The sequence below is a fragment of the Plasmodium berghei genome (genome assembly GCF_900002375.2).
Source record: "Plasmodium berghei ANKA genome assembly, chromosome: 5".
Classification (NCBI taxonomy): Eukaryota; Apicomplexa; class Aconoidasida; order Haemosporida; family Plasmodiidae; genus Plasmodium; species Plasmodium berghei.
In genome coordinates, this window is record NC_036163.2 from 485,306 (window position 1) to 500,326 (window position 15,021).

Genomic DNA, 15,021 nt, shown 5'->3' on the forward strand with positions numbered 1-15,021 from the left:
ATATTCCAAAACAAGCTATAATGCAATATATATGCATATGTTTGTAACGCTTTCGATAGTTACAATGACCATATAAAAGTATGTTGTATTTATAAAATATATCCAATTGTGCATATAACTCCATTAATTAAGAATAATAAATTTGTAACATTATATCGAAAAAGAGGGAAACATATTTAGTTAGAACGGGATTTATTTGGGCATAAGCATTTATAAACTACATGCACTGTTCATACATAAACAACATTCACGCATAAATAAAATTCACAGATAAATAGCTATTAATAAAATTAATATATTGTCAATATGTCGAACGAATTTGATAATACAAATGTTGAAGAAGTTGCTGATAGAATTAAAGGGGAAAAGGCAAAAACAAGAAAAGGAAATTTAATTTTAAAAAAAAGAGAGGGAGAATATCAAGAAAGATCAAAAAATTGTTTATTTATATGTAGTAATAAAAGAACAGAAATATTAAAAAATTTAATGCATGATGTATATATAATTCAAAAACCATATACATGCTATATGCCTAAATTACATCCACAATTAGTAAATATAACTGATAAAATTGATAAACTTGTAGAAATATGTATTCATAACGCTTGTTCATTTTTCTTTTCAATTTTTTCAACAAAAAAAAATCCATCAAGATTTATATTAGGTCGTTTATATAATAATAAAATTTTAGATTATTATACATTTTGTCTTCTTTCTTTTATACCAATGAATATATTTCCATTTTCAAAAGAAATTTTATTTAGCACCAAGCCAATTGTAATAATACAAGGTTCATATTTTAATATGAATGAAAATACAAAATATTTAAAAAATATCCTTTTCGATTTTTTTAAACATAAAAATGTAGATTCTTTTGCCAAAAATAGTTTACAGAGATTAATCGTTATAACTGCTTATGAATATGCCGGTCAATCTTTGTCTCGAAAATTCGTCAAAACATCTGATCCAAACCAAGAAATTGAACAAAACAAAGAAATTGAACAAAACAAAGAAATTGAACAAAACAAAGAAATTGAACAAAACAAAGAAATTGAACAAAACAAAGAAATTGAACAAAACAAAGAAATTGAACAAAACAAAGAAATTGAACAAAACAAAGAAATTAAACAAAGCAAAGAAATTAAACAAAAAAGACACAAAAGTAAATACGTTATGTCATTTAGGCAATATATTTTTAAAAAAGAAATTTATCAAAACGAAACAGAAAATGATAATCCAAAATTGGAAGAAGTCGGACCACGATTTGAGTTTACATTAGAATCATCACAAATACCAAATTATAATTTATTCCAAGAAGCAATAAAAAAACATGATATACATCCAAAGAAAAAAGAAAAAAAAATTAAAACTGATGAGTTGGGTCATGATATTAAAAGAGTCTATGTTCAGAAACAAGACTTTAATAAGCTACATACAAAACATTCGAATTTTTTTAAAAAATCAAAAAAAATTGGGAAAAAAAATAAAGAGACTGCCCAATGAATCGGAAAGAACCTCCTTTACATGGATCCACATCCATTCATACACGTTCATATTTAGTTATATTATTATTTTCTTGTTTGTTTGTTTTTTTTTTTTATTTCATTTTATTTATATTTGTTCTTATTTGTTATCCATATTTAGTTACTTTTGCAATCGAAGAAAGTTTATTTTCTTAATTGATTTCATTTAATTTTAAAACTCGATTTTTTCAGTTTGTTTTTTAATATATTTTTTATTATGCAAAAACAAAAAAATTAAATACACTATAAAAATGCAAAGCGCATTATTTAGGTAATTATACAAAAAATATCTAAAAATATGCACATACCTTTCACAAACAAAAAACAAATGAATCTACGCATTTTTATTTTTTACAAAATTATGTAGAAACTATAAATAAACAACCAAATTATATTTCTATATAGGCCCAGTAATTGTATATCCCTTTTTTTTAAGAGATTTCCTGAGAGATAATACCCGTAATGCTTGCTCATTATTCCATTTTAGCATGTCTGAATATTTACTAGCTAATATATTTTGAAGAATATCTTTTTGATTTATAACTTCTTTTACTAATTGTTCTTCTGCTTCTGGAATTGCATTAATTGTAAGGTTTATTTTTTCTAATACTTTTTTAAGACTTGTATTTACTTTATTTTCAAATTTTTTTTTTTTAGGTTTATCTTTTTTATTTATTTCTTCTTGAATATTATATACATTTTTTATTTTAATTACATTTTCTTCAATATTATCTCCGCTATTTGTTCTATTAATTAGTTTGATTCCTCTTCGTTGGTTATTTGATATATTAATTCTTTTTATTAAATTTTTTCCAAAATCAAAACCTTTAACTTGTGAATGATTTTGATTTGAGTTAATATTAGATGCATCTTCATCATATCCATTAGTTTTATTTTCTTTTTCATTATTTTCTATATTATTATAATATGTTTGATCAATATTTAGATTATTTTTCACTTTTTTATTTTTATTGCTGGATGAATATAATCCTTTTCCATATAACCCCGATTTATTTGTATCATTTTTATTATATTGTATTTTATTTTCTATGTAATTATAGTCTTTATATTCGTTTATATTTGTTTTGTTAGATGCGCTACTAATAAATGAATATAGAACATTTCCATAACTATTAGGAATTAATTCATTTCCTTCATTATTTTTATTTGAATCTATTTCATAATAATAATTTTCATATTCTTGATTATTATTTAATTCATTTGTTTTGTTTTTTATCTTTTTTTTATCATTTAAATATAATCCATATTCATTTTGTTCTTTATAATTATCATTTCTTTTCTTTTTTATAATATTGTATAAAGAATTAGGACAATTTTCTTCATTCCAATTATCTAATTTATTTTGTATGTTACTATTTTCATTTATTTTACTCTCAGATATCATATTTTCTTCAAAGGTGTTATTTATTCCATTGTTTTCTTTTTTATTTAAAAATAAATATTGTAATCGATTTTTAATTTTATAAAATTTTGATAATGTTAGTTCTTCATCATTTAATTTATTAGCATCAATGTTTAAAATACCCAAAAGAAAAAGTGCATGAACAAATGAATAATATATTTTTTTATTTTCATTTAACATATTAATAGCTGTTTGTGGAGATGCACGAATTAACTCTTGTAATTTATTTATTATTAATATAATATCATACATATTCATATTTTCAATTATTGATTGTCCATATTTTGTTATATCTCCATTTTTGTTTATTATTTCCATTTTTTTTTTATCAAATTGTACATTTTTCCAAATTTCTGGATTAACATTGTCATTTTCCTGACTTTTTCCATCATTGCTATTTTCATCATCCTTTTCAATATCCTCTTGTTCACACACTCCACCCTGAAATATATCAATCCATATTTTGTGGTTTTGATATATATTATTTTCAATAAATGAAATTACATCTTCTTTTTTATTTCTGAAATGCAAATAGCCATAACTGCTTTTTACTCCATACTTTGTCCTTTTCAAGCTAGCGAAAAAAAAAAAAAAAAAAAAAAAATAGTCTAATATTATTATGTTAAATCAAAGTATTATGTAAAAAAAATAAATTGTTATATTACTTAGTGAATGCAAGATTAAGGTGTGGAGAAAAAAATTCTTTTAAACTATTTTCTGTAACGTCATAAGGTAAATTGGATGCTGTATAATAAGAGGAAATATATAAATATATATGTATGAACATTAAGATATTATTTCTTCGCTTTTTTTTTTTTTGAAAAATTCTTACCAAAAAAAATGTTTATATCTTGATTGTCTACCATTTATAATGTTGGAAATGTAGTAATTTCTTTTTAATATTAAAAGGTGAAAAAAAACAAAACATAAAAGAAAAAAATAATACAAACAAAATCGTTTGTATTTCAATTATTAATAGAAAATCTCCTTTTAATTTTCATTTTCTCTGCAAAGTATAATATGAATAAATACAATGCAATTATATTTTTTTTCCATTTATTTTTGCTCCTTTAGAGAAACAAAACTCTTTTAGAAATTATCTAAAAAATAATTAATAATAATAATATTAAATAAAATATGTACGCATATATATAATAATATTTTTTTTTTTTTTATTAACAAATTTTGTTACTCATTTTTTATGTTATACATTGTTAATGGTTGATTAAAGAAACGATGTAAAAGGGAAATTTAAAAAAAAGAAAGAAAAAAAAAACATATGAGGAATATTCATGAACAAAATAAAGTTAAATAGGTAAAATTATGTTGAATTGTGAAGGTTGCAAAATAAAAAATTTGTGAAAGGTAATACATAAATGGATACATGCTTGGCGCCATATTTTTATACAGTAATTATGATTTGATAAGGAAATTATTTTTTCAACGTTAAAAGTTTTAACATTTAGTACAGATATATAAATAACGCATCTTTATACAACTTAATATGTTTATTGTAACAAACAATAAAAAACAAAATAAATTTATTATATGACATAACTATATGAGATATATTATTTCATAACGATAAAATTTCCATACGATATTGTAATGCCTTTTAATTTGCATATTCCAGATATAAATTATTTATAAGAATAATAGAACTTGTTTAATTAAAGTTAGGATTATAATGAAATGTGTACATTATATAAATATTCAAAAGCGTTGTTTTCCATTGTAAAAGACATACACATAGAATTTGTATCAATATATATATATACATACATATGATTTGTATGTATGTTGATATTTTATGATAAGTTAATATATTCGTTATTATTACTTCAGCATTTTAAGCATCTTATGCTTTCAATTTAATAAAAATTGTTAAATATTTATAGCTTAGTAAGCAATGCAAAAATTAACACAATGATCATATTTCTTTTTTGAAAATAGCATAACTCGTTATAAATTAAGTCTTCGGATAAAATATAAATAGTTAAAAAAAAAAAATAAATAAAAAAGCGAACGAAATGCAACAAAAGATAATGGAATAAATGTATAGTTAAAAAAATTCGCACAACTATTATCCATTGCTATTTCATTTTATTTTATTTCAACATATAAATGGGTAGCAATAATTGCGAGAAAGAAAAATATATGTTAATACATGAAAGTCGTAAAACTGGAAAATTAGAAAGTTCCTTTGCATTATCAAAAGCATTCATAAAATAGGAATAATATTAGCACTGCGTTATGCAATGGCAAATAGTCATGTTATTTTCTTATTTTTTTATAGAAATTATTTTGTATTGCTAAAACACATTTACACATCAATATAGTGAATAGATAGCTGAAAAAAATATATACATGTCTAAGATAAAAAAATCATAAAATATGTATATTATGCCGATTTATCAATTATAGTGTTATATATCTATAAAAATTAAACTTTTCTGTTTTTTAATTTTTCCAATAATTCCTGATTATCCCCTGGTAAAACTGCCTTTGCTCCTAGCAAGCTAAATATAAAAAAATAAATAAATAAAAATGCTTAAAAATTATGAACGTAATAAATCATTAAGTTGTGTATGTACAAGTCATGTGCGAAGACGTTATCGCTTAGTTATATATATATTTTTTAATTATAATAATTATTATTTTTTACAACTTCTTTTGCAATGGAATTGTATTAAGGCTGAGTGTATGCTTGTCTTCATTAACTGTTGTTTTATAATTCAAATTGTTATTTTTTTCAGAGGCAGGTTCATTGTTATTTTTTTCAGAGGCAGGTTCATTGTTATTTAATCCAACGCCACTATATTCTTTTTGAATTCTTTCATTGTCAGCGATAAATCTGTAATAATCAGGACAATGTATAATATTCCTCATATACACACACATATATTTATGAAAGCAAAATTATGTATAAGTCATATTTTTATTCGAACAAAACTAATAACAACATTAACAATAATATAATATATCTATAATGATATTTTTTCAATTGTTATTTACTTGGATGCCTTCTTCATGGCCTCCATAACCAAATTTCCCGAAAACCCACTATTATATTTCTTTATTTTAAGTATAATATGTTTTTTTCTAAAAATTAAGAAAAGGAATTGATAAAAAAAGCATGCATATATGTACACATATTCAACTCCTTGGGTATTAATCCATTTCCCTCATTTAGGGTATTTTTTTTAAAGCATTATAAATAACTAAATGCAATATTTTAATTTATGTATTCACACAATATAGACATATTAAACAACATAATGAAGCCCCAAAGCACATAGTTATGCATAATGATTGTTCATTTATATGATAATTATAATTTATAATTATATTTACTTCTATTTTAGCATATAACTTAACACAATAAAATTATAGTCATATTATACTATACTGTTAATGAATTTAACGCATTTATTTACCCGGTAGGTATATTTTCCTTATTTTCATCATTTTTACTTTGTTCATTTAAATTAAGATCGGGATTACTATTATTATCCTCTTTTGTTATTGTATTATCACACATTTTTATATTTTTATTTTCACATTCAAAGCATTAAAAAAAATTATATCTTTAAAAAATTTACACAATGGTATATTATTTATAAGCGCGTGCACATATAAATTAGTGAAAGAAAAAAGCAAAAAATGTAATATGTCAAATATAAAAATCAATAAAACTGAAAATTTTGTAAAGTCAATAAATACTTTAAAATGGTTGCTTATAATAATAATGTACTAATTTTTATATTATTAATTTAAAGATGATTGTTCAAAAAATATGAAAGGGGGTTAAAATAAATCATAATTTCCTTTGATAGATTATTTTGGTATTTTTTTTATTGCTTTATTTCACTGTTTTAATTTTTTTATGTTTAATGTCAAATTTAATGTATAGACAAAAGGCAAAGGAATGTGAAAAAATCGGAGAATTGCCATACTTTGATAAAATCTAAAAAAAGTGGAAAATTTGTTATTTTTACTTTTTGAGTTAATTTTTCATTCAATTTTTTTTCCTCATTTATATAATATATAGTAAGCACAATAAAAAAAAAATTATTTAAGATTACATTATTTTTTTTAACTTAAATTTGACAATATTATAAATTTTTTGTTTTTTATAATATCAATATCAAGTTATTACTTATTAATCCTTTTTTAACATTTTTAACGATTTTATTACTTTGGAAACAACATTTCCTTGCTAACTTATAACTTCAAACGGTTGTATATAATTTTACAATTTATTTTATGTGTATATTTATGCCAAATAAATGAACTGGGAACTATATTTAATTTGTTGGATCTTTTTAAATTTGTTTTAATTTATTGCTATGAAATATATCCCCTAATACTAAACCATAGAAAATTTCCATTATTATTTTTTTTTCCCCATCTTAATGTTTTAATTGTAACATAAAATTTGTTTTGGAGAAAATTCATAGCTTTTATCATTTGTTTCGATTTTTCTTTCACTTTTTTGTTTTTTTTAAATTGATGAAATATTTTTATACGAATAATATTTATCAAATGGTGTAAAAACAAAAGAGGATTTTTCAAAATTAAAAAAAAAAAAAAAAAATCTGTTATAATTGTTGTTACACTTCTTATAATGTAAGGGAAAAGGTTCGTGCACAGGTTTTTTAATTTTTAATAATATATGTAATGTATTATATTCAGATAAAATTGAAAAAAAAATTTCAAGAACTGTTTGGATGACCTCATGTTTAATAAGAAGTCATAAAACAATGGCACATGATATAATAGCTATTCAATGGTGAAAATGAAAAAATGATGCTCAATAATTTTATATTAATATATATATATGTTATTATAGCTTTCTTTAAATTTCGTTGATTTAATATTGAAAAATATATTTCCCCGTGCAACGCCTTTACACTAATTAATTCAACATTTTATGAGATAATTAAAGATTTCACACATATGTATAAACTAAATGAGATTAAAAAATTATATTTTCCACTTTAAATAAAAATAGAAAAATTTATTTTAATTTATATATTTTATATTTGTTTATTGTGTTTATACATATTGTAAAAAAACAAATGTTACAATTTTTTTTTTTTTTTTGAAAAAATGGCTAGCTACCATAATTTATTATATATATTTTTTAAGATAAAAATTTGATGCATCTGTGTAACTATATAATTTAATTTCTTAAATATTTGATAATCTATTTTTATAACTCTTTTTTGAATGCTCATTTTTATTGATTCTATTTTTTGTTTGTTTGTTTGTTTTTTGGGTGTTATAAAAATTTAACTCGCCAACACATTATTATATTTTATTTATATATTTTTTATGAACCTACTCTAATTGAATTTATGGGAAATATAGAATTTCACTAAAAAAACCTAATAAAAAATCTTCATAAAATATAATAAAGCAATCAAAAACATATGGTGAAAATAAAAAATGCTTATAGGCAATTTTTATTATATATCGACAGTTTGATTGATGAACACAATTTTAAAGATTCATAAACATCTTACAATTAAAACGAATCAAAATATTTGTACATAACTATATATATAACACATACACAATATTGCATTATTTCCTACATAATGTTAAATTTGTAAACTGATTATTATTTCACACACATTTATTTCTCATGATATATTTTTGACTAAAATAAAAAAATACCATTCCCTATATCCACGTACATGTATCTACGATTTCGCAAAACTCAAGCATTTTATTGATTACACTTTATTTGATCACATTTTTAATTAATTATAAGCTTATGTATTATAAGCATTTTTAGTGTTTAATATTTTTGAAAAAACTTATTTATTCGTACATTTTCCCGCTGTTATGTAAATGTTAATAATATTTATTTTTCACACATTACATACATATATATATTAGTGCATAGTACTAGTGCAAAGTATAAATATATGTATATAACTTTCATAATCGTTTTATATTTTCAAGCATATAAATATATATATATATACACACGCACACACACACCTATTCTTAGATATTGCATAATTGTTAAAATGTTATTATTGTTTATTTAATATACTTACTAGTGCATTGGGGAATGTTAGTATTATTATTCCGCTTTAATTATTCTATTTGTACTTTTTTTTTTGTGTATCGTTATCTATATATATGTAGGAATATATTTAATTTTTTAGTCCAATCGCGATATTTTGAAAAGTTAAAAAAAAATATAGAGGAATATACATATTTTTTTTTTTTTTGTGTTGATTAATTAAATGAAAAATGAAAACACATATTACTACTTATTTATATATATATATAATCTTTCTCATTCTTAAAATAAAATATAACTCAGCAAATGAGACATGTGATAATTGGGGGCCATGGGGCCCATGTAGTAATCAAATTACTACTAGAACCTGTTTGACTAATACATCTTTAATAGAAAAAGAAAACTGTTCACAATGTAAGGAATGGAGTGAATGGTTAGAATGTAAAGATGGAAAAAGAAGTAGACATATTATTAATTGCCCTTTTATTATTGAAACTCAAGATTGTATAACAGATATAAATGGAGAAATCGTATATAAAAATAAACGAGTTATTTTTGATAATCCTGATTCTGAAAATAAACAAGGAAAATATAATAGTAACGAAAGTACTATAAAACCTCATTTTTTACAATCTCAAGATAATTCACAACCAGTCTTGATCCAAGCATCCGAACAAAAGGCCCCAAATAACCAGGAAGGAGGAACAGTTAGTGTTTCTACACCTTCTTCTCCAGATACTAGCACTGATACCAGTACAGGTTCTTCTAATGTTGCAGCTTCTTCTCAAAGTGTAGGTTCTTCTCAATCTGTAGCTTCTTCTCAAGCTGTAGACTCTTCTCAAGGTGTAAGTCAAGTCGGCAAAGGCGTAGATAATTCCCAAAACCCCAAGCAAGAAGGTGAGGGGTCAGAAAAAGCGAACACAGAATCTCAAGAGAAAAGTCCAATTGCCCCTGCTGAAGGACAAAAAGTTGAAGGACAAAAAGCTGAAGGAAAAATTGAAGAAACAGTTGAAGGAAAAGTTGAAGAAGCTAGCCCCAAATCCGCTACTGACAAAGGAGTTTCTGGGGATGGTGTAAATGAAACAGATGCTAGTAGGGCCGATGCTAGTGGAGCAAATGCTAGTGGGACAGTTGCTAGTGAGGCAGTTGCTAGTGAGACAGTTGCTAGTGGGACAGTTGCTAGTGGGGAAGTTGTTGCGAAAGAAGGTACATCAGATGACAATGCAGCGGGTGTAAGTAAGGAAAAAGATTCGAAAGTAGAAAATGGAGGGTCAGAAGAACCTTCAAAACAAAATTTACCAGAAGGAGTTTTACAAGTTAATCCACCCGTAAAACAACCACCAGAAGCTTCAAGAAATGGTGAGGCAGCCAATAATTTGGTAGATACTGGAAATGATGATAGCACAATGAGATCTAGTATAAATCAGATAGCATCAAAAATTAATAACAACGAAATGCCTTCTCCTAATTTAGCAATGGGCAATACAGGAATAAATAATATGGATGATAGAAATAGTAATTTAAATTCAATGGGTATATATAATTGTCATAACTCTAGTATGAATCCACATCGTGGTGAATCGTTGAGTAGAAGTTCTAAATTTAGTGGACTTAGAAGTGGTAATATAAATAAAAATATTTCTATTTATTGTAATGATAAGAAAATATTAATTTTTATATAAGTTTACAAGTATCTAAATAATATAAATTATAATGATAAATATTTTTTTTTTTCAGCCACTCCATCAAATTGTTATGGGCCTGAAGGATCATATAAAGATGTAAATCATATGAATAATCCAAATAACATATATGGGAACTCTCATAGATCAAATTTAAGAAATGATTCAAGTGATGAAAACCCTTTTGAATATAATAACGAAAACAATAGATATGATAGTTATAGCACAAATGAACCACCTGAATCACACGAATCATTTGAGTCGAATGGGTACGAAGAAGAAGATTATCATAATAGAGGTAGCAGATCACAATATAATAATTCCAGAGGATATGATCATTTTAATAAATTATATGTAGCTAGTGGTATGGGATTAGTTATTATTTTAAGTGGTGCAATAGCTAGCTATGCTTTATACAATGAAAAAAATAAACAAAGTGGCGAATCTATATTTAACAGTGGATTTGCTGATATTCCAGCAAGTAAAATGATCCATGAAGATGAATTTTGGGGCACTGAGTAAGTGTATACAATTTAAGAGAGGTAGCAGACCTTCTTAAATAAAATTAATATTTTGAAATATAAAGATATTGAATTAAAAAATCGTCATTATTATATACTAATCAAATATCAGAGATATATTTTTTTACACGTTTATGCATGTATTTATATCCTTAATTAAAACATTCTCTATTTTTAATCAAATTTTATTTCCATTTGTTATGTATTTTACTTACAATATTTTTTTTTAATGATTGATTTGGACAAATGAAGAAAATTTACTTACGTAAATGTTAATTTACATAGTTTAATATAATTTTTATTTCTTGTCCAAATCAAACTAATTCAAATTAATTATATATATTTATATTTATTTAATATTCATCGTTTTTTCGTAAAAATAAAATAAGTTGTTGAATGGAAAAGAAAACAAAAAAATACATCACCATGAATCTTCACACAATTGTGAATTCCCTTGAACTTTTGGTAACGGTTTACCAGTAAAATAATAATTTGAATGAAGCAAAGTACCAAAAACAATAGCCCCCTATAAAATTATAAATTAAAAAATTAGTGTCTATAAAAAATAGTATACAACTCGCCAAAAAATGCAAATCACTATTATTTTTTTTTATTTTTTTTTTTATTTATGAAAAAGTTACTTGTAAAAAAAGCCAGCTCCACCAAACATATTCAGACATAGGGGAAACCATGTTTGTTGCAATTTCTGAGCAAGTGTAATAATCCTCTAGATAATGAGTTAAATGGGGTTTGCTGAAACATATATTTCTTTTTATTGCATAGTTAAGAGGCTTCATTCCATGTTTTGCATATATATTAGCAACCATACTACTAAAGGACGGATTGCATACCATTTTTGCAGTGTGAACACTCAATTTTTTTGTAATCATTTTTTTATTAAAATATTCTGCATATATATATGCATATTATTTGGTTAAATTGGGGAAAGTATTAAGCATAATCACCCAATTTATATGTGCTTTTAGAAATATACTTAGGAAAGTTTGGTAATTTACTTTGGCGCAATTATGGGCATAATAATAATTGTAAAATACAGATTCTACGAAAAAGTATTTATATTTGCATATACATTGAGTGTATATTATCGAAAAATAATAAATACAATAAAATAAAGAAATATATAATGTTAAACTAAATATAATATGTAACTACTATGCTATATTAATTTATAGCATAACGTACGAAATAATTACATGTATATATGGCTATACTATTATTTATTTACCTTATACAATTTTTACATAAATCACACTTTTCAGATATTAAAAAAATATTAAAAATGTAACACATTAAGCTATAATTAATAACAAATAACGAACAGCAAATAAATACGGAAAGGAAATATCCAATTCCAAATATATTAGTGCATATAAAAAATGCACAAAAATTATATACGCTTTACAGAGTCATATTTTTTTTTTTTTTAATGGAAAAAAATATTTAATGGCTGCACATAAATATTGCCATATTTAAACAACATAATTTTTATATAGTTAAAAAAATGTGTATATTTATTTATATTTCCAAACAATACTATGCTAATTTTTATCAGAAAAGGAATAAAAGTTTTAGCCTAAGTAATATATTTATGCTATTGCATGAAACTCCATATTTATACAGAATGTAAAGTCGTGCCTTCATTGTCAATTTATTGTCATTTCAGCATGCGCATTTCACTTAAAAAAGCACAAATACAGCATCGTATAAATCGTTGAATATTTTACAAAAGCACAAAAACGCAAGTCTTTTTTATTCACGCCTGGCCGCAATTCGTTTGGTATAAACTAATATATTGTTACGTGACCTCATAAATGAATTTTCAATTTTAAACGTCCAACTTTGTACTTATCTTAAATACGAAACAAAAAAAGCTAATAAAACCTTTACTATATATATATAGTTATATGTGCCTAAGCAAGCACATGGCCAAAATTTGGCAGATATTTATTCAACTTTTATATCATAAAACTATTAAAGAAAAAAATATAAAAGAGTTTACAATAAAGTGAATAAAATAAAAAAACATGTATATTAATTTTTAATTGAAAAAAAATATATATCACACCATATATATATTTATCAACGTTGAAACCTAATTAAAAAGGGATCTTAACTATATAAATGCTCTTATTATTTTGGTTAAGTTCAATATCGTGTAACCACATTTACTCTCATTTATTTATGATTATCATTAATGTACCATTTAATTATCTTGAAAAAGTACAAAATAAAGAACCCGAATTAGCTACAAACATGGCTATATATGCATGCATATATATATATATATATTAGTGCGTTGTTTACATGATTCAAATTCGTGAAGAATTTTCGAGCTATGCTTCCTCTCATTTAAATTATATTTTTTCGCCTGCCTTGTTAAGGTGACTCCCATTTGTCTTGTCCATTTCTGTATCTCCCTTTTTTGAATCATTATGCCTATGTTTAATGTGCGGCCAATCTTTTATTTCTTTTATAGAATCTTTATTATTATGTAATAGTAGAGAAATTCCATATATACCCAATTTACCTGCTAATATAATAGCAACTCCTGTTGCTGCTAATATACTTGATGCAGCCTCAATTATTCTTTTGTAAAAATAGTTCTGATCACGTGTTTTAATTATTGGATAATTATATCCATATATTTCATATGGTGGGTAATCATGCAAACTGTCATTTTCATCAGAATAACAAAAAGTATTACTACGTCCATAATAATTATTGTTATAGATATATGGTGTAGGTTCTGAAAATAATAGCGGATCTAAATTTTCATATGTCACCGAATCAATATTATTATTACAAAGACAACTTAAAAAGCCATTATTATTTCTTCTTCTATCATTTGATGCATTATAAAATGGGTTCATCATATTTAAAAAATTATCATTATAGCCTTCAAAAAGTGGCAATTCTCTTGTATATGCACTATCAGATGTATTTTGTGGTTCTATAAAAGTATGGTCATATTGACGTATATATCTAGGCATAGGAATCTCACTATATATTTCTCTTCTAGGTCTAAATGGTACTTGTACTTCTTTAGGTATATACTTAAATCTTTTATATTTTTTTTTTACAGCTTTTTCTACATATTTATATTGGGGAACATTTACAACATTATAAACAGGTTTTATTCTAACCTGTTTTTGTGGAACTTCAACATTTTTATATATATATCGATCTTGATATACAGGTGTCTCTACATCTTTTACTACAGGATATGTACGATACTCAACTCTGGGAATTTCAACAACTTTTTCTTTGTATTGAATTTTTGGAACATTTATTGTAGTTTCCTGTACAATGTTTTTTATACTGGGGTTTCCCAAAACCTTTAAAAAAAAAAAAAAAAGTATGCATGTGTAAGGGATATATAATAATCATTTCCAACGCACATAAGCGAGGATTTTTTTTCATATATATGCACATATCTATTAATTTCCATTTTTATGTTACCTCGAATTTTCGAAAATCTTCCATGGTGGTGCACTGGGAATTATACATTTTCCCAGGCATATACATAGGTAAAGCCCCTATTCTGTGGTCTTTCTCATTATTGCAAATGTTAGCATACATTATTATATTGTTTGTTTAATAGAAATTTAAAATGCATATACACTGTACATATACGTATACGTGCAATTCTGAGTAAATGCATTACTAATGCAACATGCGATTTGATATAGAGAAAAACAAAAACGCATACAGGGCCAGATCTAAACAAACATGCACATATGTATATCTACACTATTTGCCTTTAACTCGTTTATAAAAAATATAATTTTTTTTTAAATATAAAAAAGTGAGA

At 24.0% G+C, this 15,021-nt stretch overlaps 6 protein-coding genes across 6 annotated transcripts; 2 read left to right on the forward strand and 4 right to left on the reverse strand.

The window, feature by feature from the left end:
• Positions 1–306: 306 nt before the first annotated feature.
• On the forward strand, positions 307–1,503 carry PBANKA_0512500 (nucleolar preribosomal assembly protein, putative; the record flags this gene model as incomplete). The annotated part of the gene is made up of 1 exon (XM_034568369.1): positions 307–1,503. The coding sequence occupies one exon, from the start codon at positions 307–309 to the stop codon at positions 1,501–1,503; it is 1,197 nt and encodes a 398-aa protein (XP_034420366.1).
• Positions 1,504–1,920: 417 nt separating this feature from the next.
• Positions 1,921–3,812, reverse strand: PBANKA_0512600 (partial CSTF domain-containing protein, putative; the record flags this gene model as incomplete). The annotated part of the gene is made up of 3 exons (XM_034568370.1): positions 1,921–3,520; positions 3,612–3,690; positions 3,779–3,812. 3 exons carry the CDS (start codon positions 3,810–3,812, stop codon positions 1,921–1,923), a joined length of 1,713 nt encoding a protein of 570 aa, XP_034420367.1.
• Positions 3,813–5,389: 1,577 nt separating this feature from the next.
• PBANKA_0512700 (conserved Plasmodium protein, unknown function) lies at positions 5,390–6,487 on the reverse strand (the record flags this gene model as incomplete). The annotated part of the gene is made up of 4 exons (XM_034568372.1): positions 5,390–5,465; positions 5,612–5,800; positions 5,962–6,048; positions 6,384–6,487. 4 exons carry the CDS (start codon positions 6,485–6,487, stop codon positions 5,390–5,392), a joined length of 456 nt encoding a protein of 151 aa, XP_034420368.1.
• Positions 6,488–9,216: 2,729 nt separating this feature from the next.
• On the forward strand, positions 9,217–11,190 carry PBANKA_0512800 (merozoite TRAP-like protein; the record flags this gene model as incomplete). The annotated part of the gene is made up of 2 exons (XM_034568373.1): positions 9,217–10,606; positions 10,724–11,190. 2 exons carry the CDS (start codon positions 9,217–9,219, stop codon positions 11,188–11,190), a joined length of 1,857 nt encoding a protein of 618 aa, XP_034420369.1.
• Positions 11,191–11,610: 420 nt separating this feature from the next.
• Positions 11,611–12,079, reverse strand: PBANKA_0512900 (conserved protein, unknown function; the record flags this gene model as incomplete). The annotated part of the gene is made up of 2 exons (XM_034568374.1): positions 11,611–11,715; positions 11,831–12,079. The coding sequence occupies 2 exons, from the start codon at positions 12,077–12,079 to the stop codon at positions 11,611–11,613; spliced, it is 354 nt and encodes a 117-aa protein (XP_034420370.1).
• A 1,485-nt stretch (positions 12,080–13,564) lies between these two features.
• PBANKA_0513000 (inner membrane complex protein 1m, putative) lies at positions 13,565–14,789 on the reverse strand (the record flags this gene model as incomplete). Its single annotated transcript, XM_034568375.1, has 2 exons — positions 13,565–14,545; positions 14,670–14,789. The coding sequence occupies 2 exons, from the start codon at positions 14,787–14,789 to the stop codon at positions 13,565–13,567; spliced, it is 1,101 nt and encodes a 366-aa protein (XP_034420371.1).
• Between the last annotated feature and the right edge of the window lie 232 nt (positions 14,790–15,021).